The sequence below is a fragment of the Cherax quadricarinatus genome, unplaced genomic scaffold, assembly GCF_038502225.1.
Source record: "Cherax quadricarinatus isolate ZL_2023a unplaced genomic scaffold, ASM3850222v1 Contig1580, whole genome shotgun sequence".
NCBI lineage: Eukaryota > Metazoa > Arthropoda > Malacostraca > Decapoda > Parastacidae > Cherax > Cherax quadricarinatus.
The window spans coordinates 53,171-72,942 of NW_027196606.1; the positions used below are offsets into that span (position 1 = coordinate 53,171).

General features: G+C 46.3%; 1 protein-coding gene across 1 annotated transcript; it reads right to left on the minus strand.

The window, feature by feature from the left end:
- Positions 1-401: 401 nt before the first annotated feature.
- Positions 402-11,886, minus strand: LOC128692379 (uncharacterized). The gene is made up of 5 exons (XM_070081060.1): positions 11,758-11,886; positions 8,326-8,393; positions 3,588-3,640; positions 2,278-2,393; positions 402-1,807 (listed from the first exon to the last, which is right to left on the minus strand). Exons 1-5 carry the CDS (start codon positions 11,767-11,769, stop codon positions 1,541-1,543), a joined length of 516 nt encoding a protein of 171 aa, XP_069937161.1. The 5' UTR covers positions 11,770-11,886; the 3' UTR covers positions 402-1,540.
- Between the last annotated feature and the right edge of the window lie 7,886 nt (positions 11,887-19,772).

Consider the following 19,772-nt stretch of genomic DNA (forward strand, 5'->3'; position numbering starts at 1 on the left):
AACTTATTTTGCTACACGTGTTAATCCTGTTACACTGTTGTCATGGCTTGCTTAGAGTGCGTTACCATGTCTGTATAGCACTTGTGTGTGTGTGTGTGTGTGTGTGTGTGTGTGTGTGTGTGTGTGTGTGTGTGTGTGTGTGTGTGTGTGTGTGTGTGTGTGTGTTATTTGTATATTGTTCCTTTTTTTTATTCTTTATCGTGTGAATTTTGCACACCTTGAAGACCATAATAAATAAAATCTCCACTTTCCCACAGTGTTTACCATCTTTATTAATCTCGCAGTTTATTACTTCTTAATTGCGTTTTTATCCTCCGCAAACCTTATTTAACAATAATCAATAATTAATGAATATAAGGATTAAGAAAAATATATTCATTTTCGTTTAAGTAAAAATCAAATTGTGTACAAAATTAATTTTATTGGCAAGACAATTTACACATCTTGTGTCATGTCTTAAGAACATTTCTTATACATACAAAATAAATGAAAGATATATAGTAAATTATGCGACGGGGACAGAGTAAGGATTAGAACGACACTTTACACACCTCAACCTTTATCATATCATAACCTGATGAAGGTCTCAATGAGCGAAACCTCGCTTTAATCAATACGTTTCCTCTGAGTCTTGGACTTACTACGTCTCACTTTACTGTCTATCATTCATGCTTTGAAGATATATCAAGTTTAGATCAAAACTGAAGGGAAAAATTTCACTTGGTTTGTGAGGTTTACTAGCATGAAGCCCAGAGTGCTGTGACTCTCTGTGTGATCCTCTCCTGGAGGGTAACCACGTCGCTGGTGCGGCTACTATTAGTAAACACTGGTAGTGGTGAGCCTGGTGAAGGTGCGTCCGAGTGTGAGTCTCTCACGGAAGACTGGTTACTGGTGCAGCGCTGTTAGTGGCGCTTCTAGCTATCGCTCGCGGCGTGTTAGTGCCTCCAGCACCTGGCTAGAGTATCGCCTGGCGTTCTCGCTGTTGGGTGTACGTAAGACGGATAACATACCATTGGATTTAGGTTCATGGCACCAACAATGATTGAACCTTGTGGCCTTAGCTTGTAACCTCAGACCGTATCTAGAGCATCACTCTCGGTGCCTCCACACTGCTCACTGCAGGTTCTTGTGCAACTGCTGTCAGCGGAAAATCATACCCGACACGGATTTTAATTATACAATGATTAACTCAGTGGCTTATCCAAGGCAACGATTACATAAAAATGTCACATTTAAACAGTAGTTCGCCTGATTTCAAGTCTCTCCTTCAGTGTATTGTAGTGTAGTCGACTCTTAAACGCTTTAATTAAACGCTGGCGTGTCGGATGCTGACTGATTCAGGAAATCTGTGAGATTGAAAGTAGAAACGGCAGACAAGACAGTGCCTTTAGGGATCAGAGAGGAGACCCCATCTTTAAAGACGACACAAGATAAAGTTTTTACATATAAGTCATGATGATATTATGATGATATTGCTCATGTGAGCATTTTGTCACAGAGTGCCTCTTTCTACTCCCGGACCTTCATGTTCCGGATCCTTTTATTTCTTCTTGGCGACTGTGACTGCTGAGTTTTGGGCCTGCTGGGGCTGTACACCAGAAGCAGGAACAGCACCAGGAGAATGGTGGTAGTAGAGTTCCCCGGAGTTGTTGATGAGGTACTGTCCATCACCCTGTGCTATAGCGGCCCTCAGGGCAGGGTTACGATACAAAGCTTCCTCTGAGACATCATAAATCCCAGTGCTGAGCATCTGCCCCAGGGCTCTCACACGGTCGTCGTGAGTTCCAGCACTCCTAGTCAAGGCACCCTACAAGGAGGCAAGGCAGGGAATATCGTTACATACATAAATTGTGATATTACAATATGTAAAACAACCACTATGAAAAAATAGTGAACTTCTAAGCGATTTCGTGATTTCTCACATTGCTTTTACAGGTCCTTGATAATGTAAGAAATCATGAAAGCGCTTGGAAGTTCACTATTTTTTCACATGTGTGTAGCTCTTAATTTATAAACACTACCTCCTCTTGATGTACGGACACTATGAGATACACACCTCTCAGTGTATATACACTTCATTACAATTAGGCAAAATGTGACTTTTGGTTAAATGTGCTTGTAAATAGATTTACCAATTAACTAATTTATTAAAGCTTTATAACGCACGAAAATGTTTCACCAGAATACACCAGATACACGAATTGTATTATGCAGTTGTCTATCCAGAATCAACAGTGAATCAGGAGAAAAGTGTAAAAAACTAGAGAATTCACTTACACCAGCAACAGCATTTTGACTCAGGAAGTACTGAACTGCTGCTTCGTCTGAGCTCAGTGTATATGGGAATCCCGTCTGGACGGCGCTCCTGAACGTGGCTAAGTTCTGTGATCTCACTGGAGAAAGAAAAAGAGAGAGTAAGAGTCAGTTCGAAAGTCATGTCAGTTTAGGTCTGTAAGTAAGGCTCACTTGACAACAGTATTGACTTTATTTTCACTCTGTCGCAGACCGAGCCACGGGGGGCGTTGACCACCGAAACCCTCTCCAGGTAATCTCCAGGTAAACTCTGTTTGCCCGAAATGCACCGCCAGTCATGTTCTTTAGTGCTTAACAATCTTTTATGTAAACTACACTTGGTATACTGAAGAAAAGAACTAAAGTTGTATTGCATTTTAGTTTTGTTGCCACTCGGTGCTTCCTTGAGTATTTTCCCATGAGCTTGATATATTCTAGAGATAGGCATCTGGCTTATCTCCAGCTCCGCCAGCATCCACAATATCTACTACCATCAAACCACGGTACGGATGGGGATTGAACTCTCGGCAAATGAGTTGTAAAACTCAAGGGCAGCGTGTAAGCCACTGGGCCAGCTGGCTACAATAAGATTCATCCATCTAGGTATATTTATGCACCATAGGGAGGTTCACTCGAGTTCAGCCCCCACCCGTACCGTGGTTAGTTTGCAATCGTGTTATTACGATTTCGTGAGTTCTCTGCTAACACCATAACAACTATTCTGCACACACCTTATTCATCACCTTTCGCCAAAATTCTTCATTCTCTGTGGTATTCATCTTTGTTATCATTCATCTTCGTTTTTATCATTCATTATCACTTTTATTATTCATCATTACTGTCATTTTCACCATTATCACCCATTGTAATTATCCTTTATTAACACATGTAAACACCTTGCAAAGACACCCTGAGCATCTCTCATCAACATCACCATCTTCACCAACATTCCCCAACAGCATCTACACACACCCAACATCAAAATCGCCAGTGCTCACCAACACCTGCCCAACATTTTCCCCATTCTTCTCCACTAACTACACCAACAACCACCACCAACACCCACCATTCGAACCCAGGGTGACGCCGTTCCAACACAAAGATACAGATTCAAGGTTCCTTAACCAGAGGTTTGGTAAGTTGGGGCAGGAAGATAAATAGGTAAGGATGGAATGTAAAAAAAAAAAAAGGATACGTGGGGGTAATCAAGTGGCCCAGCCACTTTAACACATATTAATATAGGTGTGTGTGCGTTCCTCACGAAAATTTTCCAGCAGTTCTGGAAACATTCTTACCTGGCCTGACGTACTCCAGCGACACGTCCCGAACACCGTGTTCAAGCGAGTCACTGTGGGAAAAACAAAGCAAAATGAATTATGGCATAAATGATGTGATGATACTGGCAAACTGTGGAAGAGGATACCTGTGTACAGTGCTGGGCACTTGTGTACAGTGCTGGACACCTGTGTACAGTGCTGGGCACTTGTGTACAGTGCTGGACACCTGTGTACAGTGCTGGGCACTTGTGTACAGTGCTGGGCACCTGTGTACAGTGCTGGACACTTGTGTACAGTGCTGGACACCTGTGTACAGTGCTGGACACCTGTGTATAGTGCTGCACACCTGTGTACAGTGCTGGACACCTGTGTACAGTGCTGGACACCTGTGTACAGTGCTGGGCACCTGTGTACAGTGCTGGGCACTTGTGTACAGTGCTGGACACCTGTGTACAGTGCTGGACACCTGTGTACAGTGCTGGGCACTTGTGTACAGTGCTGGACACCTGTGTACAGTGCTGGACACCTGTGTACAGTGCTGGGCACTTGTGTACAGTGCTGGACACCTGTGTACAGTGCTGCACACCTGTGTACAGTGCTGGACACCTGTGTACAGTGCTGGACACCTGTGTACAGTGCTGGGCACTTGTGTACAGTGCTGGACACCTGTGTACAGTGCTGGACACCTGTGTACAGTGCTGGGCACTTGTGTACAGTGCTGGACACCTGTGTATAGTGCTGGACACCTGTGTACAGTGCTGGGCACTTGTGTACAGTGCTGGACACCTGTGTACAGTGCTGGACACCTGTGTACAGTGCTGGGCACTTGTGTACAGTGCTGGACACCTGTGTACAGTGCTGGACACCTGTGTACAGTGCTGGGCACTTGTGTACAGTGCTGGACACCTGTGTACAGTGCTGGACACCTGTGTACAGTGCTGGGCACTTGTGTACAGTGCTGGACACCTGTGTACAGTGCTGGACACCTGTGTACAGTGCTGGACACTTGTGTACAGTGCTGGACACCTGTGTACAGTGCTGGACACCTGTGTACAGTGCTGGGCACTTGTGTACAGTGCTGGGCACCTGTGTACAGTGCTGGACACTTGTGTACAGTGCTGGACACCTGTGTACAGTGCTGGACACCTGTGTACAGTGCTGCACACCTGTGTACAGTGCTGGACACCTGTGTACAGTGCTGGACACCTGTGTACAGTGCTGGGCACCTGTGTACAGTGCTGGGCACTTGTGTACAGTGCTGGACACCTGTGTACAGTGCTGGACACCTGTGTACAGTGCTGGGCACTTGTGTACAGTGCTGGACACCTGTGTACAGTGCTGGACACCTGTGTACAGTGCTGGGCACTTGTGTACAGTGCTGGACACCTGTGTACAGTGCTGCACACCTGTGTACAGTGCTGGACACCTGTGTACAGTGCTGGACACCTGTGTACAGTGCTGGGCACTTGTGTACAGTGCTGGACACCTGTGTACAGTGCTGGACACCTGTGTACAGTGCTGGGCACTTGTGTACAGTGCTGGACACCTGTGTACAGTGCTGGACACCTGTGTACAGTGCTGGGCACTTGTGTACAGTGCTGGACACCTGTGTACAGTGCTGGACACCTGTGTACAGTGCTGGGCACTTGTGTACAGTGCTGGACACCTGTGTACAGTGCTGGACACCTGTGTACAGTGCTGGGCACTTGTGTACAGTGCTGGACACCTGTGTACAGTGCTGGACACCTGTGTACAGTGCTGGGCACTTGTGTACAGTGCTGGACACCTGTGTACAGTGCTGGGCACTTGTGTACAGTGCTGGACACCTGTGTACAGTGCTGGACACCTGTGTACAGTGCTGGGCACTTGTGTACAGTGCTGGACACCTGTGTACAGTGCTGGACACCTGTGTACAGTGCTGGGCACTTGTGTACAGTGCTGGACACCTGTGTACAGTGCTGGACACCTGTGTACAGTGCTGGGCACTTGTGTACAGTGCTGGACACCTGTGTACAGTGCTGGACACCTGTGTACAGTGCTGGGCACTTGTGTACAGTGCTGGACACCTGTGTACAGTGCTGGGCACTTGTGTACAGTGCTGGACACCTGTGTACAGTGCTGGACACCTGTGTACAGTGCTGGGCACTTGTGTACAGTGCTGGACACCTGTGTACAGTGCTGGACACCTGTGTACAGTGCTGGACACCTGTGTACAGTGCTGGGCACTTGTGTACAGTGCTGGGCACTTGTGTACAGTGCTGGACACCTGTGTACAGTGCTGGACACCTGTGTACAGTGCTGGACACCTGTGTACAGTGCTGGACACCTGTGTACAGTGCTGGACACCTGTGTACAGTGCTGGGCACTTGTGTACAGTGCTGGACACCTGTGTACAGTGCTGGACACCTGTGTACAGTGCTGGACACCTGTGTACAGTGCTGGACACCTGTGTACAGTGCTGGACACCTGTGTACAGTGCTGGACACCTGTGTACAGTGCTGGGCACTTGTGTACAGTGCTGGGGACTTGTGTACAGTGCTGGACACCTGTGTACAGTGCTGGACACCTGTGTACAGTGCTGGACACCTGTGTACAGTGCTGGGCACTTGTGTACAGTGCTGGACACCTGTGTACAGTGCTGCACACCTGTGTACAGTGCTGGACACCTGTGTACAGTGCTGGACACCTGTGTACAGTGCTGGACACCTGTGTACAGTGCTGGGCACCTGTGTACAGTGCTGGACACCTGTGTACAGTGCTGGACACCTGTGTACAGTGCTGGACACCTGTGTACAGTGCTGGGCACCTGTGTACAGTGCTGCACACCTGTGTACAGTGCTGGACACCTGTGTACAGTGCTGGACACCTGTGCACAGTGCTGGACACCTGTGTACAGTGCTGGACACCTGTGTACAGCGCTGGACACCTGTGCACAGTGCTGGACACCTGTGTACAGTGCTGGACACCTGTGTACAGTGCTGGACACCTGTGTACAGTGCTGGACACCTGTGTACAGTGCTGGACACCTGTGCACAGTGCTGGACACCTGTGTACAGTGCTGGACACCTGTGTACAGTGCAGGACACCTGTGTCCAGAGCTGGACACCTGTGCACAGTGCTGGACACCTGTGTACAGTGCTGGACACCTGTGCACAGTGCTGGACACCTGTGTACAGTGCTGGACACCTGTGTACAGTGCTGGACACCTGTGTACAGTGCTGGACACTTATTGGAGGAAACATTTCGCCAAGAGTGGCTTCGTCAGTAATAATAATAGGGATAATGAAGACACTGGTGGTGAAACGTTCCCTTTTAACAAATGTTTTGAGCTGTACACAAGCGTCTTCCTTCAGAAAAAGAATTATGCTTAAAAATTAAAGGGATCTAAGATTATATGGAGACAGGCAAGTGGAATTAACTCACAGAGGAGGTAGTGGATTCTGCAGTCACGGGAAATTAAAAAAAATGCATATGCGACAATGAAAGATGGAATATCAAGATCACATTTCTACTAATGTAACTGCAAACAGGAAATTAGTAATAAGTAATTTCACACACACACACACACACACATACACGCACACACACACACACACACACACACACACACACACACACACACACACACACACCCACACACACACACACACACACACACACACACACACACACACACACACACACACACACAGGGGGCCAGGAGCTGAGTATCGACCCCTGCAACCACAATTAGGTGAGTACACACACACACACACACACACACACACACACACTATGATTCGACCCCTGCAACCACTAATAGGTAAGTACCATTAGGTAAGCACCAATAGGTGAGTACCAATAGGTGAGTACCAATAGGTGAGTACCAATAGGTGAGTACCAATAGGTGAGTACCAATAGATGGGTACCAATAGGTGAGTACCAATAGAGGAGCACCAATAGGTGAGTACCAATAGGTGAGTACCAATAGGTGAGTACACACGTACATACACAAAACAAAATCATTGTTAGTTTTTCAACACAGGTTTATAATCCGAACAAAATCTTCTGTTTAGGGTTCACTCGTAGGATGACTTGTTTAGTTACTGGTAAACTAGTTTTCTACATATGGCAATTGAATGAATAGAAAATGACACTTTTAAAGGCTAACTATGAGAAATTTGATCCCTTCAACAAGTTTGCAAATTCATAAAGAGGCGTAGATAAAGATGTTTACTTTCTTAGAATACATTGAGGCGACATTGGATAGTGTGGATGAAGGTTAGCTGCAGTGTTATGAAAATATTTTACAACATCTGAGGAAAGCCCATGTATGCAAAGCACAGATAGTTCTGGATTTATTGACTGACAAACCTTACCTAAGCTAACCTACTCTCGGTCACCCGTCCAGCTACTGACCAGCAATATGTCGGATGGTCTACCAATGCTGCCTGCCTCGAGTTCTGGAAGAAGAGACGCAAATACAGAATAATGCAAACCTTTATTGACAGTAAAGGAGTGTCAATAAAGGATCGCATTTCACTGATTTGCTTTTGTGTTTCCTTTTCATTGTCTAAGACGTCTCTCCCTCGAGAGAACTACTTGAACCCCCCACCCTCCCTACGTGTATATAACTACCTTTCTCATGTAGATCTGGATATTTTCTCCCTTTTCTCAGTTCCATTTCACCTATCTTACCACCTTACCATCACTTTTTTCTTACCTTAACTTGCCTTACCCATTTAGCCACATCACCCTTACCCCTCGGGTAACTTACTCTCTGACATAGGCGAAACGTCCCACGGGGATGGCAGACACAGCAGCCACCACAACAGCAAGAATCACCTGAGAGAAGGGAGAAAAATAAATATTTTAGTCTCCCTTAAAAATCACATCAACACACAATACAAAGAAAATGGATAAGACGCCTGACTTGAGAAAGATATACTTCATGTGGTCTCTATGAGGGTATATATGCCTATTTACAGACAGTGGATCGTGGCTCACATCTGAAAGCCAGAGGTCAAACTCTCGGTGACTGGAAACACTAAAAGTGCCTCCTTACACCTCTTGACCTCCCCTGTGGTTCTCATCCTGGGGGAAAGGATCAACAAACCACAACGGAAATAAGCCAGATTATGAGTGGCTTTCATGGGTTATTCTATGTTACTGACACTCCGGGTTAATAATTCTAACATAATCCTACTTTTCTTCTACAGGCAGATAGACTGGGAGTAAAGATAGAGAGAAAGAGAGAGAGGATACAGCCATAATAAATAAAGGAAAACATAGTGAGAAAGTGATTTAGAAAGACTGGAGATACGAAATGGAACAAAAAATACATCTGAAAAGAGAGAGACAGAGAAAAATAGATATAGATAAGAAAGAGAAATAGAGAAAGATACACAACCTGCACATAGAAGAGAGAAGCTTATGAAGACGTTTCGATCTGACTTGTTGGACCAAAACGTCCTCATAAGCTCCTCTCTCCTATGTGCGGGTTATTTGTGTATTGTTCCAGTCACGGTATTGTGACTTTTTTTTTTTCAAATAGAGAAAGATAAAGAAATACAGAAAGAGAGGTCTCTACCAAGGAGAACTTCCAAAAATGGCGTTTTTTCTGTCTTCTTCTAGCGTAATTTTAATGGATAGATCCTCGTTATTGATTGTGGAGACCATGGTATTGATTTCGAGTTTTTTAGAATAAATTACGAAAATATCGTCCATGTAAGGTAACGGGATGAGAGGGTCGATGGGTGAGCCCATGGCCATCCCATAACGTTGCCTGTACTTGTCGAATAACGTTGCCTGTACTTGTCGAATAACGTTGCCTGTACTTGTCGAATAACGTTGCCTGTACTTGTCGAATAACGTTGCCTGTACTTGTCGAATAACGTTGCCTGTACTTGTCGAATAAGACACATGTGCAACATTTGGGTGCACCTTTATTGCCGAAATGTTTCGTTAGTACAACAGTCTTCTGGGGTGAAATCAATGGAGATATTAGAAAACGTTTCGGTCCTGGAACCTTGATCATGTCTAGCCTAAAGGTCCCTGCACCGAAGCGCTTTTTAACATGTCCTAGTGTTTGTTCACGTGTCTTTTTAAACCAATTTGTCGGTATCAATTACCAGGGCTTATACCAGAGGCAAATGTGTTACTGGTGGCAGTAAAAGTAGTATGTCTTATTCATCAGCTCGTCGGTATTGTGTGCCATCAGTAATATAACACTGCATCCACTAACTTTCCCAAAAACTGAAGCAGCCATAGTTGACACAGTTCGATGAGGTCAACGATGACTTGAGTCACAGCTGGGAGGCTTGTCTCATCACAGAACTCGCCCCACAGAAGTGCTACGGCTGGTGTTGTGAGTATATTGGAAAGAAAGCAGTTACAACAAAACTTGCTGGCTTCTTGTTAGCGTCTCTGATTCAGTTTACGTGGTCAACCGAATGAGACGGGATTAGGTGATGGTTCTTAACAGTCTGGATAAGTTTGGAAAAATATTTGGGTAACAGGGACCAGTTTTGAAAAGGATTTGCCGAGTATAGGCCAGTATGCCAACTGCATTGTTCCTCCAGTGTTGTGCTCCTATGTCAATGTTACGCGAGTACAAATGCGAGTCTCTGTGGTAAGCTGCATATTCCTGAAGTAATCGGTCTAAGAAAGACCTATAGAACTTAAAAGTTAGAGTTATGAAACTTGCTTTGCCTTGCCTAGTCCTCCGGAATGTGATCTGAGCCTCCTGGTTAGGTAAGATTTGTCAGGAAACAAGACAAGTGTTTCCTGACGTGGGTCTTAGTCATATGATGACCCTTCACTGGAGCTTTTAGCCATCTGACCGAGACCTTCCGCTGGCTTACCCCTCCACCCCTTCAAAACATCATGGTTATAATTATAACCATCTGCCGCCTGATTGACGTAAGTCTTATTTGCTGGAGTTCTTAAAGGCTCCTGGGTACCACTGTCGTCTTCAAGACGACAATTAGCTTTCTAAGCTTTCTAAGCTTGCTAAGCTGTGCATCTTGGAAGTGCAAACTGCATTGTCTTCCACTCTCTTTATTCAGTTGAAGGGGACTCCAGTGGGCGAAACGTCTCACACTAAAATGCCCAAAATGTTGCACACACGAGTCTGTGTTTCCCCAGTTTGTCGGCAGTGAAATACCTAGTACCTGAACTAAGAGTACGTACGGTTGGTACTCAAGTTCAGAACATGCAGATCAACGTACACAGATCGACGCACACAGACCAACGTACACAGATCAACGTATACAGATCAACGTACACAGATCAACGTACACAGATCAACGTACACAGATCAACGTATACAGATCAACGTACACAGATCAACGTACACAGATCAACGTACACAGAACAACGTACACAGATCAACGTATACAGATCAACGTACACACAACAACATACACAGATCAACGTACACAGATCAACGTAAGCAGATCAACGTACACAGTTCAACGTGCACAGATCAACGTACACATATCAACGTACACAGATCAACGTACGTAGACCAACGTGCACAAATCAACGTACACAGATCAAAGTACACAGATCAACATACACAGACCATCGTACACAGATTAACCCACACAGAAGAGCCACCGAGAAGATAAAAATAATATTTATTTCCCAGCATGCACTTCACGAAGCACTAAACTCGTGTGGGTCAGTTAGCTCGAGAAGTGTTGGTGAGTCGATCCTCCGTCCGCTCATACTGTCCCCGGGTCTTTGACCAGGCAAACTGTTAGTGGTTACATCTGGCATATCAAAGTCTAGAAGACAGAATTAGGGAGGATTTATAGGATTAGATATTTAAATTGGGAAGAAATGGTGGATTACCTAATCCCACTCATGAGGGATTTTGTTAAATTATAATGGACAGTTTTCATGGGAATTTACGAGGGCAATTCTCATGGGTAATTCTCATGGGTAATTCTCATGGGTAATTCTCAGACATGGGCTGGTCACACAGAGGGGCCACGATTAGCGGACCCACACGGTTTTAGCGCTTCGTGAAATACAGTAGCTATACACAAAGAGCCAGTACATGGGAGAGAGGAGCTTAGGACGACGTTTCGGTCCGACTTGGACCATTTACAAGTCACACAAACACACCAAGGTGAGGGAACCTGTACACAATAGTTATAGAGAGAAAGAGAGAGAAAGAGAGAGAGAGAGAGAGAGTACTCACGAGTCGCTGCATCTTGAGAGAGTGTGAGTGTGTAGGGTAGTGACTGTAGACTGGAGCTTATGACTGAGGACGCTGCTTGTGGTTCTTATATACCCCAAGCCACTGACCAGATCAGGATTCCTTTTTTGTCTGTGTGCGCCGCGGTGCTGCGCATCTCTGAAGATGTTACAGAAGATGCAGGCTAGGCGGTCGTATTTTCTTTTTCCAGGACATAATCCTAAGGCTTCCATCCCATATTCAGGTTGGAATTAGATGAACAATCTTCAGCAACCTTGAGGACAAGCTTCTCAAGGTGTGCTCTTGATATCTGATTAAAGAATCAATAAGAACGAAAACTTTGGGCGTGGACTCGACTCGAAGATCCTTGAATGTCAAATAATATTGATATTGTTATGTATTTGGATCACCTGATTATCTTTGTCCTTGGGTTGATAAAAAAAAGAAGAAGAGGAAGATGAAGAGGAGGAGGCGGAGGAGGAGAGGGATGCTGGTGGACCAGATGGAAACAAGATACACAGAGACAAAATCAATGGGAAAAAACTTCAAGCACAAGGTATCTACGACTCCACTTCAGAGTAGGTTTCTCAGAGGCGGCTTTGAGGAGCCACTTACTCAGTGCCAGCGTACTTCAGGGTACACTGCTGGTTGTTTAACGAGGGTTTAAAGCTTATTAAGGCTGCTTATCACCTGTTTACCGTCAGTTTAAAATACACTAATAAGTACAATAGAGAATAAAGAAAACGCTTAGTGAATATACACCGACATATACACCTCTCGGTGCATAAATCCTTCGTGCTTGTTCTAATGCCGTTGTTGTTGTATATGTCAGGGGAAAATCACTGACTCTACGCAGTAGGCGCAGCAAGACTGTGATAACACATGTGAAGGTGAAGCAGCCGATGGTCATACAGAGTATTATGAGTCCTGATACAAATAATGATGGATGATATCACAATGAGAGTCAGAGGTCACCGAGGATAAACACTTCACTTGAGCTTCCGCTCATACTGTCCCCGGGTCTTTGACCAGGCAAACTGTTAGTGGTTACATCTGGCATATCAAAGTCTAGAAGACAGAATTAGGGAGGATTTATAGGATTAGATATTTAAATTGGGAAGAAATGGTGGATTACCTAATCCCACTCATGAGGGATTTTGTTAAATTATAATGGACAGTTTTCATGGGAATTTACGAGGGCAATTCTCATGGGTAATTCTCATGGGTAATTCTCATGGGTAATTCTCAGACATGGGCTGGTCACACAGAGGGGCCACGATTAGCGGACCCACACGGTTTTAGCGCTTCGTGAAATACAGTAGCTATACACAAAGAGCCAGTACATGGGAGAGAGGAGCTTAGGACGACGTTTCGGTCCGACTTGGACCATTTACAAGTCACACAAACACACCAAGGTGAGGGAACCTGTACACAATAGTTATAGAGAGAAAGAGAGAGAAAGAGAGAGAGAGAGAGAGAGTACTCACGAGTCGCTGCATCTTGAGAGAGTGTGAGTGTGTAGGGTAGTGACTGTAGACTGGAGCTTATGACTGAGGACGCTGCTTGTGGTTCTTATATACCCCAAGCCACTGACCAGATCAGGATTCCTTTTTTGTCTGTGTGCGCCGCGGTGCTGCGCATCTCTGAAGATGTTACAGAAGATGCAGGCTAGGCGGTCGTATTTTCTTTTTCCACGCTTCCCAGTTACAAGGTATTACTCTTTCAGTTAGTGTATTCTGTTTGCCGTTTTGAGGCGATGTTAGTAGATGTGGTTGTATTGTAAGGGGTTGATGGGGTGGATTGTATGGGGGTTTCTGTTGGTTTAGAATCAGTAGGAAGTTCTTGCAAGGAGGGAGGGGGGGAGGGTTTATGATGGCACCTGTTGGAGAGACAGGACAGGTGAGGTAAAGGTTAAAGGCTGCTGGGATAGTACACTATAAAAACTTTCCTGGAGTGAATCCACATTTTTCATCTTTACTCGTCCTGCTCATGTCCTCCCCTCCTTGTCCTGACTCGTCCTGCTCATGTTGTCCCCTCCTTGTCCTGACTCGTCCTGCTCATGTTGTCCCCTCCTTGTCCTGACTCGTCCTGCTCATGTTGACCCCTCCTTGTCCTGACTCGTCCTGCTCATGTTGTCCCCTCCTTGTCCTGACTCGTCCTGCTCATGTTGTCCCCTCCTTGTCCTGACTCGTCCTGCTCATGTTGTCCCCTCCTTGTCCTGACTCGTCCTGCTCATGTTGTCCCCTCCTTGTCCTGACTCGTCCTGCTCATGTTGTCCCCTCCTTGTCCTGACTCGTCCTGCTCATGTTGTCCCCTCCTTGTCCTGACTCGTCCTGCTCATGTTGTCCCCTCCTTGTCCTGACTCGTCCTGCTCATGTTGTCCCCTCCTTGTCCTGACTCGTCCTGCTCATGTTGTCCCCTCCTTGTCCTGACTCGTCCTGCTCATGTTGTCCCCTCCTTGTCCTGACTCGTCCTGCTCATGTTGTCCCCTCCTTGTCCTGACTCGTCCTGCTCATGTTGTCCCCTCCTTGTCCTGACTCGTCCTGCTCATGTTGTCCCCTCCTTGTCCTGACTCGTCCTGCTCATGTTGTCCCCTCCTTGTCCTGACTCGTCCTGCTCATGTTGACCCCTCCTTGTCCTGACTCGTCCTGCTCATGTTGTCCCCTCCTTGTCCTGACTCGTCCTGCTCATGTTGTCCCCTCCTTGTCCTGACTCGTCCTGCTCATGTTGTCCCCTCCTTGTCCTGACTCGTCCTGCTCATGTTGTCCCCTCCTTGTCTTGACTCGTCCTGCTCATGTTGTCCCCTCCTTGTCCTGACTCGTCCTGCTCATGTTGTCCCCTCCTTGTCCTGACTCGTCCTGCTCATGTTCTCCCCTCCTTGTCCTGACTCGTCCTGCTCATGTTCTCCCCTCTTCATCCTGACTCGTCCTGATCATATCCTCCCCTCTTCATCCTGACTCGTCCTGGTCATGTCCTCCCCTCTTCATCCTGACTCGTCCTGGTCATGTCCTCCCCTCTTCATCCTGACTCGTCCTGGTCATGTCCTCCCCTCTTCATCCTGACTCGTCCTGGTCATGTCCTCCCCTCTTCATCCTGACTCGTCCTGGTCATGTCCTCCCCTCTTCATCCTGACTCGTCCTGGTCATGTCCTCCCCTCTTCATCCTGACTCGTCCTTCACCGGACTGAAGAATCTCCAGCTGGTCCAAACATATCCACAATTAATGTCTTAATACTCACCTAGGTGATTTTCTTAAATTCTCGTGTTCTTCCATTTTCACTATTCCTCCTGCTCCTCCTCGTGTTCAATCATCCTCACTCTCCCACGTCCTGTAATCATCCTCACTCTCCCACGTCCTGTAATCATCCTCACTATACTTTGTTCTGCTCTTGTCTTCCTCCCACATACTCCTCATCCACGCCATCCTCATTTCAATTGGCATATTCTCACCTCACCCTGAGATCCGGTCTGCCTGATCACATCCAGCACTCATCTTGGGCCCAACACTAAATTTATCTAGACTGTTTTTCCATAGTTAACAAATCTCAGTGATTAACTAGGCCTAAATCTCCCTTAATAATGTGGCGGCCAGCTCCTATCCTAGCATTTAAAGTTTATTTCAAATTCTAGGACATAATCCTAAGGCTTCCATCCCATATTCAGGTTGGAATTAGATGAACAATCTTCAGCAACCTTGAGGACAAGCTTCTCAAGGTGTGCTCTTGATATCTGATTAAAGAATCAATAAGAACGAAAACTTTGGGCGTGGACTCGACTCGAAGATCCTTGAATGTCAAATAATATTGATATTGTTATGTATTTGGATCACCTGATTATCTTTGTCCTTGGGTTGATAAAAAAGAAGAAGAGGAAGATGAAGAGGAGGAGGCGGAGGAGGAGAGGGATGCTGGTGGACCAGATGGAAACAAGATACACAGAGACAAAAGCAATGGGAAAAAACTTCAAGCACAAGGTATCTACGACTCCACTTCAGAGTAGGTTTCTCAGAGGCGGCTTTGAGGAGCCACTTACTCAGTGCCAGCGTACTTCAGGGTACACTGCTGGTTGTTTAACGAGGGTTTAAAGCTTATTAAGGCTGCTTATCACCTGTTTACCGTCAGTTTAAAATACACTAATAAGTACAATAGAGAATAAAGTAAACGCTTAGTGAATATACACCGACATATACACCTCTCGGTGCATAAATCCTTCGTGCTTGTTCTAATGCCGTTGTTGTTCTAATGGTGGCCCGGTGGCCTGGTGGCTGTGGCCCGGTGCCCTGGTGGCTGTGGCCCGGTGGCCTGGTGGCTGTGGCCCGGTGGCCTGGTGGCTGTGGCCCGGTGGCCTGGTGGCTGTGGCCCGGTGGCCTGGTGACTAAAGCTCCCGCCTCACACACGGAGGGCCCGGGTTCGATTCCCGGCGGGTGGAAACATTTCGACACGTTTCCTTACACCTGTTGTCCTGTTCACCTAGCAGCAAATAGGTACCTGGGTGTTAGTCGACTGGTGTGGGTCGCATCCTGGGGGACAAGATTAAGGACTCCAATGGAAATAAGTTAGACAGTCCTCGATGACGCACTGACTTTCTTGGGTTATCCTGGGTGGCTAACCCACCGGGGTTAAAAATCCGAACAAAATCTTATCTTTGTTGTTGTATATGTCAGGGGAAAATCACTGACTCTATGCAGTAGGCGCAGCAAGACTGTGATAACACATGTGAAGGTGAAGCAGCCGATGGTCATACAGAGTATTATGAGTCCTGATACAAATAATGATGGATGATATCACAATGAGAGTCAGAGGTCACCGAGGATAAACACTTCACTTGAGCTTCACAGTTTAATTAATCAAAGCGGAAGACTTGTCTGCCGGAAGGATGACCGAAGCACAACCCGTAAGAGGAAACTTATTAGTATATTCATACAATGGCGCTAATTCCAGATGGGTGATGCAGCAGCTGGGGAAGCATCTGAGATAACCTTTGGGTCACGAGGTCTACACAGGTGTCGAGACATTTTTTCCTTGAAAATACGATAAAAGAAAAACCACACAGTATCAATCACGGGGGAAATGACCAGGATCTGTGTAAAGTGAATATAACACTTCGGGTGACTGAGGATATACGATGCCGACACGTGGATAAATAAGACACATATACAACCCAGATATTGCACATCTTATCAAAACAGAACGTGTTTTTAATACAAGAAACTCTGAAGCTGCATAATGAGGAAGAACCGGAAGCACAGTCACTTGCACATGTTAACGAGACAGCCGCTAGCCAACATATACAATGAAGGCATCATTTAAATGGTGTTATTACCAACGCCAAGATCACATGAAAGTCGAATGATGATATTCACAAGGAGAATAGTGCCGAGAACACCTCCTTGAGGGACCCCCCGTCAAGTCTACAGTACACTCGCCACTGCACCTCCTTGAGGGACCCCCGTCAAGTCTACAGTACACTCGCCACTGCACCTCCTTGAGGGACCCCCCGTCAAGTCTACAGTACACTCGTCACTGCACCTCCTTGAGGGACCCCCCGTCAAGTCTACAGTACACTCGCCACTGCACCTCCTTGAGTACACTCGTCACTGCACCTCCTTGAGGGACCCCCCGTCAAGTCTACAGTACACTCGCCACTGCACCTCCTTGAGGGACCCCCCGTCAAGTCTACAGTACACTCGTCACTGCACCTCCTTGAGGGACCCCCGTCAAGTCTACAGTACACTCGCCACTGCACCTCCTTGAAGGACCCCCGGTCAAGTCTGCAGTACACTCGCCACTGCACCTCCTTGAGGGATTCCCCGTCAAGTCTACAGTACACTCGCCACTGCACCTCCTTGAGGGACCCCCCGTCAAGTCTACAGTACACTCCCCACTGCACCTCCTTGAAGGACCCCCGGTCAAGTCTACAGTACACTCGCCACTGCACCTCCTTGAGGGACCCCCGGTCAAGTCTACAGTACACTCGCCACTGCCCTGTACACTGATACCAACTTTAATTATACTCGTTCAGTCAATAGGCTTTCAGCCTATTGTATAAACACTGTATTTATTTTAATCACTATTTTAAAAATTGCATTATATAGATAGATAAACAGATAGATAGATAGACAGACAGATAGATAGATAAATAGATAGACAGACAGATAGATAGCCTATTCTTTGAGGACTGGTCACAGACCGGGCCGCGGGGGCGTTGACCCCCGAAACTCTCTCCAGGTAAACTCTCCAGGTATACTTCAAATCGCAGCAATGGGTTTAAATTCATACATGCAAATGGTTTGGCAACTGAGTTGAGGATGAGTTGAAGAAAGTGGCAAGTAGCGTCACTGAAGCGAACAGGCTGGGACAGGTTGAATGTAAATAGGGAGTGTACCTTTGTGATGTAAATAGGGAGTGTACCTTTGTGATGTAAATAGGGAGTGTACCTTTGTGATGTAAATAGGGAGTGTACCTTTGTGATGTAAATAGGGAGTGTACCTTTGTGATGTAAATAGGGAAGTGTACCTTTGTATTTTCAACTGAAAGCCCAGGAGAAAACAGAAGCATTGTTAGATAGGTGGACAGGTGCTGCATGACCCCTACGGGTTTAGTGCCCCTATGGCTGTAATAATAATGATAGAGATATATAGATAGATAGATAGATGGATAGACAGATAGATAGATAAATGGATAGAGAGAAAGGGAAAGAGAGAGAGAGAGAGAGAGAGAGAGAGAGAGAGAGAGAGAGAGAGAGAGAGAGAGAGAGAGAGAGAGAGAGAGTGAGAGAGAGAGAGAATGGCTCTGGAGGAAGGCACTTCCTGCTGGCAGAGACAAACAAGGTAATAAAGAGAGGAGGGAAAGAGACGTGGATAATGTGGAGGGGCGGAGCAGTAGAAGAGATTACACAATCTCAACCAAGTCGTCTTCTTCTCTTCTTAATCTTTCTTCTTCTTCGTCTTCTTTAAAGTCTTCTTCTTCTTTCTTCCTTTCTTTCTTTCTTTATTTTCCCTTCTTCTTCTTCTTCTTCTTCTTCTTCTTATTCTTCTTCTTCTTCTTCTTCTTCTTCTTCTTCTTCTTCTTCACAAACAAGACCTCTGCGAGAGGAATTCAACCTCGATATTTTTTTTTCATATTGAATTCCTTTTTCCTCCTTTCTTCACTTGTCTTAAATTTATCAGAAGCTTCTTTTTTTGTTTGTCGTTACCAAAAGAGACGCCAGGAAGGTGATAAGAAAAAAGAACTGAAGAAACTCGTGAAATTGAACGTGGAAGACTAACCCGAAATATTTTTTCCATGACTGGAGAATATCTATATATATATATATATATATATATATATATATATATCGGGAATTTTGTTCCATTCTGAACAAATAGTTTCCCACAGTAAGGTACAAATGAAGGTCAGATAATAGTAATGACAGAGAAGCTGAAGACCTGATGACTCGGTTATCAAGTCATTAGTGACTTGATAACTGATCTTGACTAAGTTACCGGACTTGGCAACCCCCCAGCACTGGACTTGCCAGCCTCCAGCACTGGACTTGCCAGCCTCCAGCACTGGACTTGCCAGCCTCCAGCACTGGACTTGCCAGCCTCCAGCACTGGACTTGCCAGCCTCCAGCACTGGACTTGCCAGCCTCCAGCACTGGACTTGCCAGCCTCCAGCACTGGACTTGCCAGCCTCCAGCACTGGACTTGCCAGCCTCCAGCACTGGACTTGCCAGCCTCCAGCACTGGACTTGCCAGCCTCCAGCACTGGACTTGCCAGCCTCCAGCACTGGACTTGCCAGCCTCCAGCACTGGACTTGCCAGCCTCCAGCACTGGACTTGCCAGCCTCCAGCACTGGACTTGCCAGCCTCCAGCACTGGACTTGCCAGCCTCCAGCACTGGACTTGCCAGCCTCCAGCACTGGACTTGCCAGCCTCCAGCACTGGACTTGCCAGCCTCCAGCACTGGACTTGCCAGCCTCCAGCACTGGACTTGCCAGCCTCCAGCACTGGACTTGCCAGCCTCCAGCACTGGACTT

What these genes read in the sequence shown, in the direction of transcription:
- LOC128692379 (XM_070081060.1), bottom strand. An exon ending in CGTTTCGCCTATGTCAGAGA is followed by an intron (nt 3,641 to 8,325) that starts GTAAGTTACCCG and finishes TTTTTCCCACAG; the next exon opens with TGACTCGCTTGAACACGGTG. An exon ending in GCTGGAGTACGTCAGGCCAG is followed by an intron (nt 2,394 to 3,587) that starts GTAAGAATGTTT and finishes TTCTTTCTCCAG; the next exon opens with TGAGATCACAGAACTTAGCC.